The sequence below is a fragment of the Xyrauchen texanus genome, chromosome 40 (genome assembly GCF_025860055.1).
Source record: "Xyrauchen texanus isolate HMW12.3.18 chromosome 40, RBS_HiC_50CHRs, whole genome shotgun sequence".
Lineage (NCBI taxonomy): Eukaryota > Metazoa > Chordata > Actinopteri > Cypriniformes > Catostomidae > Xyrauchen > Xyrauchen texanus.
Window position 1 is genome coordinate 4394942 of NC_068315.1, and position 23137 is coordinate 4418078.

The window sequence follows — 23137 nt, forward strand, 5'->3', positions numbered from 1 at the left end:
ATACAAAAATACTCAGATCTGTTTTACCCTATAATTTATTAGAGTTTCATGTCAAGGGGTGAAAACTTGGCCTACGGTGAGCAACTAAAGGAAGTATACACAGCAATTCAGTCTACACATTTTTAAGAACCAACTGTACACACATCTGATCACCTCATTACCATTACATCAACTCAGAGCCTTAAACTGAGTGTTTTCCCCAGTAACAGTTAAAAATGCAAATTCAAGGCAAAGAAAAAGACAAAACATAATAACAATGACAATCTTAAAAACACATGATTTCCTCTACAATGCTAACAATAATTCAAAATAAAACTTTGATGCTTGAGATGCACATTTCCATATTATAATAAGTGCGGTTTTCAATTGAGATGGTACGTTTTAAAGTGCTTTTGAAAGATTAAATTGTGAACAAGACAAAACTGCTAAAACAGAAACATAATATTGGAGGACTGTTGAGTGTGATTTTTATTACCTCTACTATCACGTTTTCTTCAGTACTGCAAAACTTGCACTACGCCAGATTTATATTGCACACATAAGGTCCTAAAACTCCAAAATCTTCAATATTCCTCCCTACAGTACCACAGTGATTTACACGACACCTAGTAGGATTCAGATCCAATTGGAAAAAACAACAAAAAAAGCTAAATGGAAACCAAGTGCATTGGAATCTACATCTCAATCAATCACTTCTTATAAGAAAAACATGAGAATAGTTTACTTAAAAAAACAACGAAAGCAAAAAATGAACAGCAAAATTCCCAACCAACAAAAAACAAATAAATAAAATACAAAAACAAAATACAAAATAAACTAATTATTTACTAAAATGATTAAATAAGCCCCGCCCACTGTTTAAAAGGCCCCACCTATTAACAATACTCAAAAAAGGCAGTAATGTTGAATAAAAAGCATTGAAACCACTAAGCAGGTCTCCATGAGCAAACACAATCAACCAGTCAACCATATCATGGCAGACGAAAATCCACGGTTGATTGCCTGACAATTTTTGGTTGTATGAGCCACAACTAAATGCTGTGTGGTTTCCTGTGGATTGTTTGCACCTTACAGGTCGAATCGCTGAAGTGCACGATCCCCACTTCTTTAAAGCATGGACCCTAAACTGGACAAAATGGTCAATGAAAAATAAAGGGTAAAAAAAAAAAACAGGAGTGAATGTATATAGTGACTTCAATGGCTGTTTGACCACTGCACAAACCTCACTCCCGCAAAAACAGAAAATAATGTTCAAGTCCAATGCAAAACAAATTAGGAAATTACAATCCCATATTGCTCTGAGAAGGCATCGATGAGGACGAGATCATTCCCACATTTAAAAAGCTCTTAACTCCCTTAAAGGAAAGCCAAAAATTCAAATTTAAGCTTCTACAAATAAAATTGTGCATTGCAATTCAGCGTCACTGATGTCAAGCCTGGTGCAATGTTTCCTTATGCACCATATTTGTACGCAAGTGCAAATGAGATTTGAGAGCTACAGAAAAAGGAGGATTTTTCGCAAGTAGCGACTCGTTAATGTAGTTTTTTGTCTTTTTGTTTTAGCTTGACAGCGTCCATTCCAATTTATTGTCTTTGAATTAAAAACAGCAGCATAGGCATTCTGCAAAACATCTCATTTGTGTTCCACGGAAGAGCGAAAATCATTTGGAACACGAGTAAATGACAAAATGTTCATTTTTGGGTAACCGATTCCTTTCCCCTGGCCTAAATACATAATCAAAAAACTGCATATTTCTAAACAGACAATGCAATTACAATCTTGTCTAGGCATATATTTTAGATAGAACTATGAGGAAAATCCACAGATATGATTAATAATGTTTTGTAGTTATTTTGGGAAACTACAGAGCAGCAGCAATATGGCTGATGATAAATATTAAAATGAACATTATATTAGTATTATTGTTGATTTTTAACCTAGCTAGGACTCAAGATGTAACAATGATTCATTGTGTTCCTAGTATGCTTTAAATACACCTGTAGCTCAGCTGTGTCTGCATTAAGCAGTCTTTCTCCTTTAATGGAACTGCATTTTACTATCTATTTTCAGACTACCATTTCACCATAGGTTATATTCTTTTCATTATGTCCATTATTCTTATAAAAACAAGTTAAATGGTTCCTATAAAGTTTAATTGCTGTGTTTAACTTATATAGGTGAAATTTTCAATGAAACTACTTAAGGCCGGTTTATACTTCTGCATCAAACCTTTGGTGTAGGCTACGCGTAGCTAAGGCATAGCCTACACCGTAGCCTGATGTGCATCGCTTCAAAAATGTAACATGATGCATAGATATTAAAATAAAATGCAATGCACAATCACATTGTATTTGGACTTGGGACCATTAAAGGAATTGTCTCAATCGGGAAGTTAAACCAGCAACATGACAAAAGATATCAGCATTTCGAAGCAGAAGTATGAATCAGCCTTTAAAAAGAGAACAAGCTAACTCTCTAAACAAAAAAAACTAAACAAAAAAAGGCTAAAAAAAATGCAGCTAATTGATTTTTCTCCTTTTGTTTGTTCCTTTTAATAGTTTTTCATTCATTTCTGCCTTTTTTTTTTTTCTTTTGTAAATGTGAAATACATTCAACTTGGCACAGTGAGGGATGTGGAAAGCATTATGTGAGCAAAATCTACTGTCCAAGAGTGAAAGATACTCGCTAGTTACACACGTGCCCACTGGTGCAAAAAGCCTGTTTTTTTTGTTTTCTTTGTATTTTTAAAGGGAAGATATGTGAGATAAGAATGGAGGAACAATTGTACAGCCCAGACAGGGATGGTATTTCACATTTCATACACATATATACTAATTTTAATTTTTGTATGTATATTATTGAACACTCTCGTGCTGTGGAATGCCTGTTCAGCTTTTTGGGATGATATCAGCTTCAGCTGGGGCAACTGGTGTTAAATTCAGCATTCAGCAGCTAAAAAAAAGAGGGGGGGGCGGGGGGGTGAAAAGGGAACAGGAAATCCAAACACACAAGTTTTAAGTTGACTATCAAAAACAAATTATTTTTCTTTTTGTCAACATGAAAGAGAACACGCAATTAATCTTACTTCTGCAGGATATTAAAAATAAAAAGCAAGAAACTGGGACTTGATTGTATCCATCGCAAATTGACTGGACCATGAGAAGTGGTCATTATTCAACTAGTAACATCCTTTTCAAATCCATCATTATTTGTTATTATTGCCATATTAATAACAGAAACATTAACCAATATTAAATTACTGCACTACAGGCAAGATTTTAGAAAGGCAGCATTACCTAAAACAGTAGCCTAAAACAATGCCTAAATAGCCGTTTTGCTGTTGGTTAACATAATTGTCTAGGGCCTTGGTGACATCAGTTGAAAATAAGTTTTAGAGTTACTACATTTTGCTGAAAGATCCCTTTTTTAATTGGGAATAACATGCACTGTTGAAACATGCTAAATAAGACCAGGAATGTCAAAATTAACAGGGAATTTCGACTTTATATTGACTTTAAACTATAGAACGGAACATTCAACAAAGCTCAATCTACTCACTTTTTGTTTTCTGTTTGACTCCGTCTCCACCACATGTCCACTGATTAGTTTTTCTGGAACAGGCCCGCCCCTGAGCGGTTGACATTGGGGTGGGTGGGAGAGGTGACAGGGGGCTGACCTGGTCTGATTGGCTTGGCTGTGAAAGGAAACAATGAGACTGGTTAGTCAGGCCCCTAAAACAAGTTGGGTCAAGAATTAACTAAATGTGCAGTATACAACCAGAGCACAACGCATTTAACCTTGCGGTGTGAAAAGTGAGTCAGAAGTGTATGATTTTGTTTATTAACATCGTTTTGTTTGAATTGGGACAATTGTATGCATAATTGGAATAAAAATGAATTAAACTTGCAACATTTTGAGGTCATGTGACAACTATGTAGCATCCTATTATTTGATAATCATCGCATAACGTGTGCCGTTTCATATAAAATTTTTTATCAGAAGAGCAAAGTGTTATCGATTAGTGTATAGGTCTGCTGACCGATTTGTGCGGAGTGTCCTCTGCGGGCCATGTTCTTGGCTCTGACTGCCTCTTTGATGCGGTCCACCTCCTGCTGGTAGCGTTTGCGATCGCGCGCTGCATTCTCTTTGGCCTCTTTGAGTGCAGACTCCAGAGCCTTCACACGCTCTGCCGTTGCCCGCAGACGCTTCTCCAGCTTGGGCAGCTCACAGCGCAGGTCAGCGTTATCACGCACCAGCTAGACAGAGAAAAGTAATGGAGTGAGTGTGTGTGTATGAGTTGTAAGGGAATCTACAACCTCTAGATAATGTGTATGTTATGTTTTAAGTGTGCGTTTACCTGCTTGTGCACTTTAGTGAGTTGTTCAAGGTTGTTCTCAAGGAATGAGATCTTCTGTTTCTGTGCCGCACTACCGCCGGTGTCATCAGAGTCCATCTCAGCACTCTGAGAAAAAAAAAAAAAAAAAAACACACGCATACTTGTATTATTCAGTCCTTTCTAGGAGTGGTCAACAGAATAAAAATAAATAAATAAAAACCAGGCCAAGGAGAAACTTAAAATCTAACTTAAAAAAATCTAACATTATATTTTAATAGTCATCCACAAGTTTGTGAGAAAGTCAAGTGAAATTAGATAGAAACGGTAAAGGGACATAATATTACTGGGGAAAGGGTGGGGGACTCTCGCAGGCCTATATAATCATAATAATTCTTAATACTAAAAAGAAATCACGTAACAATGGGAACTTAGTCGATTAAAGAAAAAAAAACGTTTTGTCAGCTTCATTTGAGCTGGGACAACATAAATCTTTCTAGAAATCTGCACGTGATAAAGTCGTATAAGTTTATGCAAACAAAATCGTGCGAGAACATAAGTTAAGTTCCCTCTACTTGAAGTAATTAAGTTTAAATTACATGGTAATTGTAATATAGGAAAACACATTTCAAACATAAGGAACCGCAGTCCATGAATGAATCTAGTTCTACCAAAGAGCTATTTTTTTGAGTCTACTACGCCATGGCTCAGACAATTGATTTTACCTTTAAAACCATCCACATTGAGATTGTGTTTTCTTCATCTGGAGTATTTTTTTAACTCTTAACTACAGGAGAACATTACAAAATTGTTGTACCTTCTTGACCCGTGTGGCAAGATCCTGGACAAACAGTTTCCTCAGGTTATGAAGAGTTTGTAGCTCTTTGGCCTGAAGAGAGGAAAGAGAGATGATTGAGTGAACACGTACACCGTATGTAAAGTATCGTTTCAGACACAGACTGAATGTGTGATTTACCACTGTCTCCTCCAGGCCTTTGAGATCCTGTCTGGCCTGCTCTCTTCTGTCCTGCATCACCCTGTAAATATATGTCATCGTTAACACAAGACAAACGTTTTCTTGTACACCATTCAAATATATTTGCATGTTGCGTTGGTGACGTACGTGAGCTCATGCAGTTTGCGGCTCTTCTCCTGATCAGTAGATTTGAGTTTCTCATGTTCAACCTTCAAACGCTCCTGCTCCAACATGATCTTCTGATTCAGACTGCAGATTCAACAACAGATTTACAGAGATATGGAGTCTGAGCACATGTGGCCTTGATTTAGAGCAACATTTCTGCTTTTCGTGTGTTTTATATGTGCGCAGGTTGGGCTATACTTGAGGGGCACTTTTTTTTTTTTTTTTTTATGTCTTCACTAGTATAGTGAAACATGACAAAAAACAACATGCTTTCTGATATAAACATGTTTCTGTGAGGGTTAGGTTGCAGAAAATATCATAGCCTCTGTATGTGTGTGTGTGTGTGCACGTGTCTTACTCTTGTAACTCAGTAATGAGCTTCTCCTTGATCTCCAGCTCATCTCTCAGGCTGCTAAGTTGTTTCTGATGAGCTTCTCTGTGGTTCTGGATCTGTTCCTCAACTGCAGCCTGTCAACAAACACAAAGAATCCCTGAGTTACAATCTCTCTTCATTTAACAGTTCAACTACAAGACTGAAATTTGGATACTTACTACATCGTTCTTGTGAAACAGACTTACCTTAACTTCATTAGCTGATTGCATCTCATTCTCCTTCTCCATGGCATGAACTTTCTCTGCACAAGTGAAAATAAACTGCATCAAAAAAAAATGTCACTCCTCCATACACAAGAGAGCAGTGATGAGCAAAGTTAAAGAGATCCTTATCTGGACTGCATAGATTTGACTGATTCATTAATAAATGCAAGAGAGAAGTAACGAGAGAAAGAGAGAGAGAGAGAGAGAGAGAGAGAGAGAGAGAGAGTGTGAGTGAGTGAGTGTTTGTACCCTGGGCGCTGATTTTGACCAGTTCCTCATTGAGAGAATCAACATTCTCCTCTAGCTGTCTCTTCTTCTGTTCTACGTTCTGTAGATACTCGGTCAGAGACTTGATCTTTGCCTCATACTGCAGACAGAAACAGATAAATCCATCTCATGGTCCATTTATAATATCCACGCTATTATCGTGATTTAAAGATGTAGTGGTTTCTATGTACCGTCATGCACTAATCATCTAATAAAAACATAATAAGACTGGTTTTACATGCTTTTGGGTGGTTGCTGAACAGCCCAAGTCTATAGGATTTTTCCCCAAAAAATTCCCACCATGTTTTTGTTTTTTTATCTCTGAAATATAGTGCACATTTTGAGGTATATTTCATGTCCACAGCATAAACATTGAAATTCCTACTCCTAAGAATGAATGCATCGTTCCAGTGGTTGAACTTTCATGGCTGACCCTGCGCTCTGACCCAGCTTAGTTGGGATATGCGAAAACAACTGCATTTCATTGGATTTGTACCTGTACTCTGCACAATGACAATAAAGTTGAATCTTAATCTTAATCAAAATATGTCTCGACACGGAGAGCTCTCAACATTGGATAAGACGAAAACTCAAATTAAGATGGAGGAGATTCACATGACCCTTTGTGTCGCTCCTGGTTAGGACACAGTGTAAAAGAGACCGTGGGAGTAGACGAGTTTACCTGAGAGATACGGAGCTGACAGGCTGCAAGCTCTTTCTCATTCTCATCCATTTTCTTATTGCCTTCGGCCTGAGTGCTCTCCAGCTGCTTGCTGCGCTTCACCAGAGTCTTCACCTCTGACTTCATTTTACTGATGTAAAGACGAGCTACAGTGAACTCCTCATCAATGAGACCTCCACCCTCATGCTGCTTGGAGACAGAGAGGAACAAAGAGACGTCCAGAAACAAAGAAACAGAAATAATTGAGGTTAGAGAAGAGCGTGAGCGTTTATTTAAATTGTTAAATTAAATGGATAATATATTTATAATAGAGAGTACATTAAGGTCTGATGTGACTTACTCTATTAGTATATGAATAATGATGGTTCTTTGTCTTGTTACCTTGATGTCATTGCTGCCCACGGCGATACCAATCTCTGCCAGGTCTTTCAGCAGTGATGACATCATCTCAGTCACTCTCTTCTTCTGATGGTTGGTCATTTCCTTCAACTTCTGTAGCTCAGAGTCGATTGATGCAAGAATGCTCTGAAATAATACACGTGTAAAACTCAGATTAGCAACCAACATCTTCATGGGTTATTTAATTTAGGATATCATAATCTCACGTAGCCACAATTTTGCTTTAGGTTTAAGCTTTAAGTTTGATCCACCTGCCAGCTAAGTTTGGTCAAGAACAACCTAATACAACAGGGAAGAGGAGCCGCCGTATGGTTGACATGTAAAGCGACCAACCACAGTTAATTTTTTTTAATGAAGTTAAGGATTCAGGTATTTCTGAAATCGTAAATAACTCTGAGAACAATGCGGAGAATACGGTTATGCTCGTGGACATCGAGTTTACTAGCGATAAAGTGTCAAGTGGCTTATTGTTTTTATATTTCCTCAGAGTGCTTTCAATGTCTTTACTCTAGGGCTGAGTACTAATATTGAATTCCCAATTCGAGTCCGATTCACAAGGTCTTGCTTCAATTAGATCCCAATTTTTATTCGGTGGGTATATTTCAGTTACAATGTCCACTTTGCTTACATCTGTAAAAAAATATTTTCCAACTAATGCGATCAATTATGCATAGGCCAATCTAACTATATTAAAAAGAAAATTATATATTTTTAGTTTTTTATTATTTGATCAAAGTATGTATTTGATCAATAAATATATTTCATTTCATTTATTTAATTTTGTTACATGATTATCAATGCATAATGTATACTACTACAAGTGATTGCATTGATTTTTCGAACACGAAAAAATGGCTCCTGTCTCTTTAAGAAAACCGGCAGTTCTGTAAAAGCACATATAAATGAGCTCATATTAATGAGAGAAGACTCAAATGGCTTAACTTCATCCATGCTATATGTGATTAGAGTTCAATGTTTACTTTTGGTTGTTTTTGATCAACAATTGACTGTAAAGAAAAGAAAGGATGTTAAAAGACTGTGTTCAATGCAAATAGATGGCATGGATCTCTTCTTTGGATACATTAAATGGAAGGAGTCAAATCAAAATTTAACTCTGAACTTATTCACCGAAATACAACTCAATCACTGGTGAGTGAAATCTGAACATTTACTAGCCAGTTGCACATATAGTAAATGATAAATCTCGGAATTAAGGAATCGATATCGAGAACAATCAAATGAAGATCATGATGCATCTGAAAATCAATATTTTTACCCAGTCCTACTTCAACATCTATTTTTTTATTAACAAGTTACGCCGTGAGTTTCTCCTCACAGATTTCTGATTAAGCTCTTCACTCAAGGTCTCAAACTCCTTGGTCTTGTCCTCCACTTCTTGACTCTTCTGATCGTAGTTGACGGCGAGCTCCTCCAGGGCCTGCAGCACCTCCTTCACCTCCTCTTTAGATGCCTCATTCTCCATCTGCAGACGTGTCAGCTCCGCCTGCAGGTTATCATGGTCCCTTCGCGTCGAGGCCAGCAGCTATAAAACACAGGTTCAGATAAATATGCATCCAAATATCTACACACGTTTTATTTTAAAGACCTCACATTGAAGAAATCAATAGATTTTGTACACTATGAAAGCAAATCATTAATCTGTGCATTTAAAAAAAATTGTTTGTCTCAGACAGATTATATTTGAGAAAGACAGGAAATTATCATGAGAGGGGGAAATGGGAAAGGGACACGACGCAGGCCGGATTCAAACCTGCATAAGTTGCATGAGCACAACAACTCAACATGTCAGGTGCACATGTGTGGCTTGGCCAGAAACTTCAACTGTTTTTTTTGTGAGATATAATGTGGATGTTCAGCTCTCACCTCCTCCTGATCCAACATCTGCTGCTTGAGTTTCTCAGCCAGCTGAGACTGCTGATTAATTTCATCATCCTTCAGACACAAAGAGGGAATAACACAAAAGTATGAAGCACATCCTATGCTATTACAGCAAAACTTCAATGTTGTTTTCATATTTATATTAACTATGAATGTCTCATTTAATATGCTGTTTCAAGTTAGACGTATTTGTTCTGTTCATTTCAGGTGTGCAACACATAGACGTTTTTTGAAAGAACACATCATGTGAACGGCCTCCAATACTTTCCAAGACAGGGTGTTGAGCGCTGTTGCTGCCCCTGACTGAACGTCATTGCATACAGTACCAAATAAAATTTACTGAAACGTCATGCAATCGTGTCAATAAATAGTCAAACATTACAGTCACTTCAGAACCTATCGCTAATCAATGTTATATTTTTTCACACCGTAAGTCGACATTAATTTTGCAAGTTTTGAGAACAACTGATGGGAATAGTCCAAATAATTAGGTTGCATATGGTCAGTATTTCAATGGTTTCTCTCACCTTGTCATCCAGCTGTTTGTAGAGTTTTGCCAGTTCAGACTCACATTTCTCACGCTCAGCGTCAGTGAGTTTAAGAACGGGCATGCTGGGAGACGAGGTGAATTTATCATTATTCACCACATTATCTAGAGCCAGAACATCTGCATTTGCCTTCTCTTTATCATACTGCTCCTCAATGGGTACACTTTCTCCTGAAAACACACAGACACACAAGCTGCGATGTAGTAGTGTGTAGGTGTGCGTAGTTTATTCAAGCGTGAATCCATGTATGCATTTACCATTCCTCCAGCGGTTGAGTTCATTCTCCAGCCAGGTGATGGTGTTCCTCAGAGTCTTGTTCTTCTCTTTCTCCTTCTCATATTTCTTCTTCCACTGTTCTGCTGTCAGCTCCACATTCACACACACTGTGTTCTTAATGGTCTTCGCTCTGAGGACATCGATACACACACAGTTAGTCACCTTATCACAGTACAGAAGGAGGCAATCTTATATGACGAACATCAAAATTAATTAATTCATCCTAAATGTGCATATTTTCAAACATGGACTCCTTTTGGCCTTCTTGAGAGAGTTTACAGTAAGAATGTATATGTAAATTAATGTCCTAACAATGTGACTTTTTTTTTTTTTTTTTTGACTTTCATCAAGTCTCACTGGCCCAAACTTCCACCCCACATCTGACTGGTTATGATTTTGTCACTTCATGCAGCATATCACTTTCAGTGAGGACAGAAGTTTTTAGTTATTTTATACTCAAAATATGACACATTGCACCTAGTTAGGATGAGGTATTAAGATGTGTTTTCTCTCTTCTGTATGAGTATAAGCATTTCACTCTCATTAAAGGGAGATGGACATCTGTGTGTGTGCACATGTATCTCCTCACCTCTGTCCAAACATGAGTGTGGTTTTGGTCTCGGCCTCATTATACGAGGAAGGAGAGCAGCAGATCACTATAGTAGTTCTGCAGTTTCCACCCAAAGAATCCTGCAAGATCCTTGTCATCTTACTGTCTCTGTATGGAACATATGTCTACGAGAGAGAAAGACAGATTTAATGATGCATTTAATCGTATATAATCAGTACATCACTGCATATGGACTAATTAGGGGCAGTAAACCTACCGATCCTTCAGCCAGGCCAGAGATGACGTTGCCCAGAGCGGACAGAGATTTATTAATGTTTTTGGCTTCATCCAACACGGAGCCCTCTGCTCCAGTTTTACTGACCTGCGTTCACACACAAATCACAATTCAGTTCAGAGACAGATCAGTGCTGTCACACATGAAACAAATAGGAAACTACTTAACTCACAACTGCTATTCCTATTATGGATATATAGGTTTTTAAAAAAACATACTGTATGTAATTGGTTAAAAAGTGGCAGAGAGAGCAAGTGAAGAGGAAACAAGGGAGGTAGAGAGATTACCTTCTCACTTCCTGCTAAATCCACCAGGTAGAGTTTCCCACTCAGTTTCTGCTCGGTCTGTGTGTTCTCTTGCTTGACGTTTATCAAGAAGATGCTGTGACTCCTGGAGCTGTGCTCATTCATATCTGGTACACACAAAAAAACACACTGAATGAAGTAACCATTTCAAATCAATGTTGACTACATGCACACAACAGAAGACACTTCTGATTGTACAAACATCCCACAAGCAGGCAAATTTAAAAGCATTAAATTAAACTTAACAGACAGTGGAACAGTTGGAAGAAAGTTTAGGTTTCTAGAACAGGCAGTGTTGTGTCTGTATGCACTGATTTGCATGGACTTACTAGTGACGGCCACATGTCTGTTGGATTTGCCTTCATCTATGGTGTCCATGACTTCCTCAGGGCTACACACAAACCGTTCTGTACAACCCTGCAGACACAGAGAGATAGATAGGGAAAGAGGTAACACATTGCAAACCATTCTTTCACTAATACAAACGCTACTGATGCCCAAAATAAAGTCTTACCTTCACATAGGGAACTCTATTCTTGTCTTCATGTACAGACAGATTGGTCTTAGATACTGAAAGGAAGCCAAATAGATTGTATTCATGATCCTACATCAATAATTAACAAAATACTGTTGCTAGGAAGACAGAAAACTCAAATTACACTCCAAAAACTCACTGAATCAGTTTGTCACATTCAGCTCAAGTCATACGTACCATCAAGCAGGTCCCTAATTTTGTCCAAGTAAATCTCAAAATAGGAAACCTGCCAATGCAGAAGAGTGGAGCATAAACACACTTGACAGCTTCTCTGCAGACTCAAAGTTCAATTAAGGACAGTTCATACCTTGATATGAAATTCCAGGTTTTCGTCCATGGAGTAAATGTAGTTGAATATATCCTGGACGATCCGTGGAATGATGCCCATGCCGTCCGTATCATGCAAGTTGCCCTAGACAATCACACAGTCACACAGGAAGACAGCCAATCATTATCAGCTATCACATGGTTCACAACTGAATCTATGGTGAAAAGTTATTAAATAAGGCATATATCATAAGCAGAATGTTATATCTTATGAAACAAGTGAAATCAAAGCAACACTAAGCAAATAATTGGCCAAGATCAAATTAATTCCATGTCTCAAGCTACTGAATATCACAAAAGATTTGATTTATAGTAATTCTAGAACATGCCTGTTGCAGTAAATTATTCTTTACAGCTTAGTTTGTTTCTCAGGTGAATTCTCACCTCCATAGTGTGTGTTTTTCCAGAGGAGGTTTGTCCATAAGCAAATATTGTACCGTTATAACCCTCAAGCACATCTGCAGGGCAAAGACACCAAAACAAACCATTTGAATACAGTCCTAAAGAAATACACTAAAACACACTAATAGTGGTTTAGTGATGCTTATACAGAAGTAACCAAAATAATATAACTGGCCAAAACGAAGGATTAAAATAATAAGCGTTTTATTTTTTGTATAGTGATGAGGGACAGATCGCTGGTAGTGGCAGAGCATCAAATCAAGTGTATTACATGAATACAGTTTACATGTTAAATATACATTTGTAATGTTGGTAATGTTTATTACAGTCAATTCCTATAATCTACTACTTCAAATGCATCCTGTTTGTGTGATGACTCCTGAGGACATGCTCCTCACCTTTAACAATCTTCTGAGCACAAGCGTTGTAAACCTGCTCCTGAGTAGTGTTAGACTGAAACACGCGGTCAAACGCATACGGCTTACCCTAGAGAAAGACAGAAAAAGAGAATTATAGGTTATCATTATGCACGTTCTGTTGTAGCCTATAACTTTGACAGCCTGAAGCAGCAAAGCCATGCAACTGAATTAGAGTCACAGTCATAGGACTCAAAAGATGCTCATTCAGTGAAGAAACATTTAAGCCCTAAATTAATAAATACATACTTGGCATGACATCATCACTAGAGGCTTAACAAAACATCCTTCGCTCTGGCTAACATAATTTAGCTAGTCTCCACAGTTTCAGTTTTCATGGTATCAAAAACGTCTTTTATTGGTGGTTATTTTTTTAAGGATTGTGGGTAGCGTAAAGCCGGTGCCACACTAGCCGATTTATTCAATCATTTTCAGGTGTGAGCTACACTAAAATAATCGCCGGCCAGGCAGTGGGAGACGAAGCGTTCATTAGCATCTGTCAGCGGGATGTCGTTAATCTAATTTTGTATTGGATTTTATTGCCATTTCAGCTTCAATTCGTTTTCATCTCACTCAGCAGCATATCATCACATATGCTGATTATTGATTCTGTCTCAAAGTGTTTTTCCTGCTTTTTTCCACACCAAAATGACTAATGAAATCAGAGACACTACAGTCTGTATTTAACATAATTTCTTTACTCACAAAGTGAGTTAGGCAAACATTAATGGGATAAATATACAATCACACACTTTGACAAGGTAAAGTTACTCCATGATTCAATTCCTAAGGGCATTGTGAAGAGCACCTAAGCGCACCAGAACCTGGCGCGATTTCTCCCTTAGTTCAGTTTGTATAAATATTTGTGAACACGGCAATCGCAAGAAATCTGTGGGTCAGCTTGTCACTGTAATTCATTATCAAATACAGATATAGCCTTTTGGTGGTTCTCACGATCGCTTCCGTCTTTTGGATAGCGGCAGAACAGACACACATGTAGGACACCGTCAGCAACTTTTTGACAGACACAAACATGGCTTCATTCTTTCTGTGTGTAAGTGTGTGTGTTTGTGCAGGCACGAGAGGGAGGGAGAGAGAGCTCAGTGACTGTAAGAACAGATACTTATAAATGCAGAAATAATGCAATATTACTGATAAAAATAACCATAACAGAAATAGTAGTTTTGGTCTGCTTCAAAATAGAACCATGTGAAAGCGAACTAAACCATGAAGACAATGTAACATTGTAACAATTTTATCCCGTTTCGGAACAAATCAAGCAAGCTAAAGGTCTGAAAACGCCCAAACTCACTCTATTGCAATTGTTCATGCTCATGAGGCATTCTTATTGTTATTTAGGCGAGACCTTCATCCAGACCTCCATCCAACAGTCATTTTCAAAAGGTACTCCTTACAGTAGGAAGAGCCCGCGATGGATTGAAATTACCAGGGCCATAATTGTTTACTTGTGTAAGGACATGGTCCCTTTTCAAACGGTAGAGAGACGTGGCTTTAAAGCCATGATCAGAGCTATTGATCCACGATACGAGGTGCCAAGCCGCAAATACTTTACAGAAACAGAGATGCCAACACTGTATGCCGAGCTCCGCGAAAAGGTTGAAAAAGAGCTGTTTGACTTGAAATTCTTTGCCTAATACTGAAAGTATTTTCAGTACAGTGTCTGTTCCTTAACTAAAAAGACACCAGTTTGACACTTGTGTGGCATTTATAAGTGTAGTGCCTTTTAAGAAACCCAATACTTTAAGCTTTTTCTTTGTTAAAGTCTGCAGCTAGTGTCCTTGAATTGTATTTATCTGCAACATTGTTGTATGATTACAGTTTTGCACAATAAATATTCTCAAAACTACATACAATTCTTTCTTTCTTAAAAAAAAAAAGAAAAAAAAAAGAGCAGTTTGGTTTTCCTTAGGGTCTATGTAACCTGTTCTGAAATGGTCCTATTATAATTTATATATCGCAATATATATCGTTATCGCAAGAGGCTGCAATGTATATCGCAATATGGATTTTAGGCCATATCGCCCATCCCTAGCAGCAACATAGACTTAAAATACGCCGTCATTTATGGTCATATAATTACAATCAATACATGATTATAAACTATAGAGGGTCTTCTTTTTTTGTGTACACTCATATTAACATCAAAACCTTGTGTTTTTTTTTAATAAATAAAATAAAAAGGTTGAGCTTTCAGCAGTCTCTGTGTTCACGATCATATTTCAGAAACACGTCACTAAAATTAACTTAAACTCCGCAAATTCTTCTCACACAAACATGAAACATATGTCTAAAGAAAGCTTAAAATGTCTACTTTTAAATAAAACAATTCAAATTTAAAACAAATATTCTCCTGCAATGTAATCTGTATGAAACAAAGCGATGTACGGTTTTCCTGGCACAGCTTCATTATCTCTAATATGATCCCACCCACCAGCAGAGCGTACCATTCATACGCTAATATGCTGAGGCGATCAAGGGAAAAGTACACGCCCCCGACTGCGAAATCTGATGTAAACACAACACAACTCAACTTTTCTGCATGTTTGTAATGATACACAGGCGATCAAACTCTTGGCTATTAAGGAAGAGTTAACATTTTTCTGAGAAGAAGAGCGGGACTCCGATGAACGTTTGTATTTTGAAGAGAGACTTGATCCAGCAGAGGATACAATTTCAAACAAGTAAGTCATTTAGTTTTCATTAGCTGACATGCTATTTTATATAAACATGTACATATTTTACTAGTGGGACTGTTTCCAGACAGGATTCAAAGTTTGACATTTGACATTCAAAGTATTGATATGTCCTAATAGGCAAGTTTTAGTTACATGTAAATGTTGTTATTTACATTGTATGCTGTATGATATAAATATGATATGTAATATGATATAAAAATAATATGAATGTTAGATTATATTTTAATGTGTTTATGCTGCCTCGTTATCATCAACAAAGCTTGTGCTTGCAAATATGTGTTTAGGTTAAATGAGTAAAATGTACTTTAAGTGAATAGATAAATACAAATCAATGTTGCACATCATCAACAACCACAACATGTTTGTGTGTCATTCAGTTGAACTGAGACGCACCATGGAGTGGGTGAAGTAGTGTATGCAAAGCATATGTAAAAATGGGGGGGGTCTGGGTAGCTCAGCGAGTATTGACGCTGACTACCTACCTGGAGTCGAGAGTTGGTATCCAGGGTGTCCAGTGACTCCAGCCAGGTCTCCTAAGCAACCAAATTGGCCTGGTTGCTAGGGAGGGTAGAGTCACATGGGGTAACTTCCTCGTGGTCACTATAATGTGTGATTCTCACTCTTGGTGGGGTGCGTGGGGAGTTGTGCGTGGATGATGCGGAGAATAGCGTGAAGCCTCCACACACGCTACGTCTCCTTGGTAACGTGCTCAACAAGCCACGTGATAAGATGCGCGGATTGACGTCTCAGATGTGGAGGCAACTGAGATTCTATGCCACCACGAGGACTTGGAGCACATTGGGAATTGGGCATTCGAAATTGGGAGAATTACTTAAGGTGTATGAAGCACACATGCATCTCAATAAATATTACAATTTATAGTATATTTTAATTGTGAAAGCTCTAAGGATTTGTAGATCGGTTCTCTTGGTTCAGGCCAAAAAACAAAATTATACATTTAGTCCAGGTTTGCTTAGTGGATAACGATACAACCTGATTGGACAGCTTTTATGACAAATATTTTGCGACGGAACTTGCCAGACTTCCAAAACAATGCTTGATGCTGGGCTAAATGTGCTTGTTGGACCCACTTTCCCTCAACATATCACTGAACATTTTGAACACTTGATCATTTTTGTGTGTTTTTTCCAGTATACTGGAAATATGCTCATCGGACCAAATTTTAATAAGGAACTATACCTCCTCATTGCTCCATGTTTGCCCTCTGCTCATAATGTTTTGTGTACACCGCTCTTTCAATGTTATTAAATCACGTGTTGTAGGGTTGCATCCCATCTTGTGACATCACATCCTGTTATTGGTCTGTTTAGATAACTTTGGTCCATGCTGCATTCATATATTAGTCGAACAGCACCAGAGTTCATTTGGAAATGGACCGAGACCCGCTATTTATGGGGTCTTGGTCTGCTTGTTTGGTGCGCACCAAGGTTCGGATGGCAGCGTTCACACTTGTTCAAATGAACCGCAATAACTAAGCAATCACACCAGAGTTCATTTTAATCTAATCAAACATGCCAAGTGTGAACACACCCTAAGAGACAATTAGTCATCATAGCCCTAAAACAGACAATTAATCGTCATAATCACAATTATGTGTGACAATCATCATCTCATAATTGTGACAGCCCTACTTTGAACAAACTCGCAATACACAAGGGACTCTTTATTTTGGAATGTCTGAACTCCCACCTTAGACAAACAAATAAGGGAAACAAAACATGCACTCTCCTGCAATCATCTACAGTGTATTTGGCTACAGTACCAACACCACAAAGTAAACATTGCCATATGCTAATAAATACTGTATGAGCAATGAAATGTATTAATTCATCAATAGTAGATCATGAACTCAACAATCAATAACATGTTTTTATAAATAAACTTTCAATAATGTATATGCTTAATGTATGGCTTTTTTAAAAACATCTTGTATTAATGATTGTGCGTGAGTCAATAATCAGTGATCGAAGACATGATTCATATATATATATATATATATATATATATATATATATATATATACCATACATACATACACTTATGTATATACTTTATATATATTCACTACCGGTCAAAAGTTTTGAAACACCTCATTCTTTATTATAATCAATGTTGGGCACTTATTGGCTGCTTTTCTTTATATTTGGTCCAAGTCATCAATTTCAAAAACGTTTTTTTTTTTTGTTAAATTTTAGTTTTAGAATTAAATAAATGAATATGGTTGCACAATTATATTTTTGTCTACAAAACGAATTTCAAATATTTAAGCACACGCCTTCAGATCCAAAGATTTTTAATATCATGAGAAACATTTCAGTCAAATGTTTCAAAACTTTTGACCGGTAGTGTATATAATTATTTTTAGATATTATTATTCAGAATATATGAATTTGGAGACGTGATTAAGGCCCATGTGCTGACGGGCATGTTTCAATATAGTCAAATTTTTGCATGCCCTCACATAATAATCATAAAATGGCTAAATATCTAATTATATATCGGTCTATTACTAATTTTGACATTTAGCGAACTTTGCCAAGTATGCGAAAAGCATTTCAAATATGCAGATTGTACAACATCGCAGCTCTGAAATTACAAACCAATCACATATTTGGAGATCTTTAGACAACAACAACAAGACTATGGGAAGTGTGTTTTTTGTGTGCCTGCCTGTCCCGAGGTCGCCTCTGCTGCCAGAAATGGAACAGCACTGTTTACTGCTCTCGGTTTTCCCAATGAGCGACTATAACTACACTCCCAATGGTTATAGAGATGGGAATGTACGTCACATGTTAGTTTCAAACTGTGCATGAGTGTGTACTGTGTTGTGCACAGACAAGGAGATTTAAAGAAGAAATAAACAGGCAAAAGATGAATAAGCATGTGCCGTTCTAATTACAGCATGTTTCCTTGAAAGGGATAGTTCATGTAAAAAATTTAAATTATGTCATCATTTACTCATGTTGTTCCAAATCCCTATGACTTTCTTCCTTGGAACACAAAAAGAGATGTTAGGCTTTCAGTGAATGAGGTTATCATTCTGCCTAACATCCTTTTTTGTGTTCCTGTGAAGACGGTTCAAACAACACAAGGGTGAGAAAATGAGAACATTTTCATTTTTGGGTGAAATAACCCTTTAATGGCGAAATAAGAGAGATATTTCAGGATAAGACAGGAGGAGCATAAAAGTACATTATCCAAACATACATAATAAGAGAAAAACTGTACCAATTTAGTCACTAAGCTAAATGTGTTCTGCTCCTTGTGTGTGTGTGTGTGTGTGTGTGTGTGTGTGTGTGTGTGTGTGTGTGTGTGTGTGTGTGTGTGTGTTTCTACATCAGCTGGACAGACAGGTCTGGGTTCCTTCATTACTGCAAGATTTATTGCCCAATTTATGACCATATCTACCTGATAAAAGCCATTATACAGACACACGGTCCATTACACCCAACTGGTGGAGTGGACCATGATAGCTGCGCTGGTGTCCAATGCTGACAACTCAAAACAGCTGGAGGACAAAACTCATTTGGCCGACAACCAGTGGGCTCTCAAACAAACACACCTCACGTCAGTCCAATGGCAAACAAAAGGGTGAGTGTTGGTCAGTCGGTGTCACAGCAGAAATGGAGGCCAAGAACGATACAAATGCACACAGTTGGAAGTATCAAATCGACAGAAAAGTATATTACAATCTGACTCCATAGAACTGAAAATCCTCAAATAATCCTTAACTGCCCCGCCTAACTTTCCCAGCAATTCAAGCACCTTAAATCTATGTACAAAGCTGTCACACAAGACATGGTCTGAATAGAATTATATTTTTGTCAGTCAATTACAGAAAAACCACACTATTTCAGCACAAAAAGCCATTTTCAGATTACAAATACATTAGTAATGATTTAAAAATTCAAATGTGAAAAATAACTCACTTAAAATGATGAGCCATTTTTTTTCCCCCTTTCAATCACATTTCCATTTTTCAGTTTCATTTAGATTAAATCTCACTTTAAAACCTTAAGAAAATAAAACAGAACATTTTAAACACTTAGATTATAATATGCCTATACATAGAGGTCCAAACAAACACACAAATAGGTAAATAAAAAGGGTGGCAATCATTATTTTGTCTAAATACAGCACATTAATCAAAATGTTCCTAATAGAAGCAGACAAAATAAAGCAATACAAAATACATAATAATTGATTTGAAACTGTCTATGTTTACTTGCCCATTTATTATTAAATCTGCCGATTCGTAACAGAGAGTGACTGTTGTAATCACAATTGATGGAATAAAATCCTATTTTAACCCTTGTGCTACCTTCGGGACATTTTTGTTTATTCTATCATTTTAGCTGTGGTAATGCCAATGGCATAAATTGTGTGTGTATGTTTTGGGGAATTTTTATATTTCAACCTCAGTTCCTATAATACATCTAAAATACACTAAAGATTTACACTCAGGTCCCCATCGAAACCCATTAAAATGGCACTATTTTATCCCAGTGCCATCCAAGCATAAAATCATGCATTCTATGATATTATGTTTTAATTTCAGAGCCCTGGCTTCTAAATTAAATGTTTTAATATTTTCCAGCAGATGGCATTTTTCTCATTTTTAACCTATGGAGCAAATACATGCTTTTTTTTCTATTTTCTGTTTGCTGTATTATAGAGCACTGCAGGCCAATTGAATAAATGATGCTGCAAAAATTGTGAGGGTGAGGCAAAAAAGCAAAACTGGCATTATATAAACAAACTGGCATTTAAAGGGTTAAAATACTGAGAATGAATGAATATTTGTTAGTTATAATCAGGAATGATGTTGATTAAAAAAATCTAAGTCAGTGAAAGTGGAAAATAATATTAATATTTTTACGAGTTTCTGACACGGACATATTTGTCCTCTAAGGTAATGAGTGCCAGTTATTTATTTATTTATATTTATCTGATACTGCACAAAAAATAATGCATCAAAATCAATGTTGTTGCTTTTCACTGATTTATCCCAGACTGTGATAATCCTTTAGCATATGGAAAATTATAAAAAAAATAAATAAAAAAATCCCATAAATAACAACAGGGGCATTATATAAACAAACTGCCATTTAAATGGTTAAAATCCTGAAAATGAATGAATATTTGGTAGTTATGAAAATATCTCACTTAAATTGGAATATTAATATATATATATAATAATATTATGGCAGTTTTTTTGACGCGGTAGTAACTTGTCACACAATGGTTAAATCAAATTAATGCTATTATTATTATTATTATTATTATTATGAAACACGATATATTGATGCATTCATTTAGTTATAAATAACAAACCAGATTAACATTAGCACACCGGCTAGCTCTTAGCACTTTTTTTTAAACATCAGAAATCATTTAAAATCTCTACACAAACCAAAATGATGACCAAAATACACACATTTACATTATTAGAAGATAATTAGCAAACACTTCGTTGTCTAAAATCCTAAAATTTGCCGCATTACGTCTGAAGACTGTTAGCCACAGAGCTAACGATGAAAAAACTCTTCACATTTCAATTATATTTTCGATTTAAGTCCTCGGATATATCATTTAATACATACAATTATCATATAACACGGATTATGGTTATGGTTCAACATAAATGAGTATTTATAATAATATTTTCTGTCAGGGACTTGTATGCAGGTGGTTAGCAGATGCTAAAAGCAGATGACGGCGGGTTTCACGATGATGAAATTATCTGATTAACTCACCCCGATGACCACATTATCATCTCCTTGAAATTTGGGAATATATTTATCCCCTCTCATCACCTCCGAGCTGTTTAAAGGCCGAAAACGGCACATGACTTTGATGGTGCACTCGGCCGGGTCCGCCATCTTCAGCTGTGATGATGAGGTGGAGGAGGATGAGATCTCCACACCAACCGTCCGCTCTGTGTGTTGATGTGGATATGTTTGCGTCTAGATGGAACTGTTTAACGGAATGGATTTAGGAAGAAGGTGGAGAGACAATGACGCAAGCGCACACGTGTGGACACTAGTGTCAAGGCAATATTTTCCCCCTGGAGTTGACATTTCAGGGCCATATATAACTTCATGAGGGCACATAATTTTTGTAAAATAATTACATTTAATTAATTACAATAAATTATTTATTTTAATTCAGCTGTAAAATATATATATATATATATATATATAATTTAATATCGATTCACATTTTATTGGATAATATATAACAAAGCCTATGTTATAATTGTGAGGATTACATTTAGAAATTTTGGAGTAACTCTGCCGCCACTGGTGTGTGAATGTGTGTAAAGCGCTTTGATATATTCTAAGGTTAAAAGAAGCACTATATAACTGCAGACCATTTTGCTGTGTCATTTTCAGTTGCATTTTATTTTTTTTATTTACTGGCCAAAGTATTTAAGATTTTAAAATCACTATTGTTTTATATAGAATCGTTCTATAGTCTATATAGTGTTTAACAAAATTACATCAGAAGTATCTGTAATTAAATTAAGAGTAATTGCTTACTTTACTTTTTCAACAAAAACGTAATTTAATTACAGTAATTAATTACTTTGCAATGCATTACACCCAACACTGAAAGTTACAAATGATTTTACAACTTGTTGCAATGTCGACGTAACATCATTAACCCTAAAACAACCACAAAAACTATTTAAACAACTTTGCAGCTCAAATAACACATCAGTTTTAACAGAAGAATTAATGTAAGTGCTTTTAAGCTTCACATTTTTGCATATGAACCCTCCAGAAATTGGCCACATTCACTTCCATTCCAAGTGTTCCATTGTAAGTTGTCCACAACCTCACAATTCAACTTGTTTCAACAATACTAACACCAACCAGGACAGCCAGGAACCTGGGAGTGGCGTTTGATGACCAGCTAAACTTCATTGGCCACATCCTGTCAACCGCCTGGACTTGCAAGTATACGCTTAACAAGCTCAGGAAAATCACACCTTTCCTATCTGAATATGCTTGTCAATGCTCTTGTCATATCAAGACTTGACTACTGCAATGCTCTTTTGGCCGGCCTTTATAGGCACTTGTGAAACATTTTGCATAATGAGGATGTCTTCAAAGATAATGCCATAAATAGTAAAGTTATATCAATTATCTTCGTCTATATAGTGTATGTCTCCACATCGATGGAGTGCGTACTCCAGGTAGGGGAGGAGGTTTTGCCCCAAGTGAAGGAGTTCAAGTATCTCGGGGTCTTGTTCACGAGTGAGGGGACAATGGACTGGGAGGTTGGCCGGAGAATCGGGGCAGCGGGGGCGGTATTGCACTCGCTCTATCGCACCGTTGTCACGAAAAGAGAGCTGAGCCGAAAGGCAAAGCTCTCAATCTACCAGTCAATTTTTGTTCCTACCCTCACCTATGGTCATGAA

General features: G+C 36.9%; 1 protein-coding gene across 2 annotated transcripts; it reads right to left on the reverse strand.

The window, feature by feature from the left end:
* Window positions 1–23: 23 nt before the first annotated feature.
* Window positions 24–21658, reverse strand: LOC127633448 (kinesin-1 heavy chain). Of its 2 annotated transcripts, XM_052112546.1 has the most exons (26): window positions 21468–21658; window positions 12956–13043; window positions 12540–12613; window positions 12136–12240; window positions 12006–12054; window positions 11808–11863; window positions 11623–11710; window positions 11276–11400; window positions 10971–11075; window positions 10733–10878; window positions 10125–10273; window positions 9847–10037; window positions 9305–9373; window positions 8757–8963; window positions 7403–7546; window positions 7022–7207; window positions 6322–6439; window positions 6055–6110; window positions 5834–5943; window positions 5458–5559; window positions 5311–5371; window positions 5152–5223; window positions 4359–4463; window positions 4041–4257; window positions 3560–3695; window positions 24–2953 (listed from the first exon to the last, which is right to left on the reverse strand). In XM_052112546.1, exons 1-25 carry the CDS (start codon window positions 21591–21593, stop codon window positions 3604–3606), a joined length of 2841 nt encoding a protein of 946 aa, XP_051968506.1. In that variant the 5' UTR covers window positions 21594–21658; the 3' UTR covers window positions 24–2953; window positions 3560–3603. The 2 variants fall into 2 exon arrangements, with proteins under 2 accessions (XP_051968506.1, XP_051968505.1); XM_052112545.1 differs by having other exon boundaries at window positions 5152–5371.
* Window positions 21659–23137: the final 1479 nt, after the last annotated feature.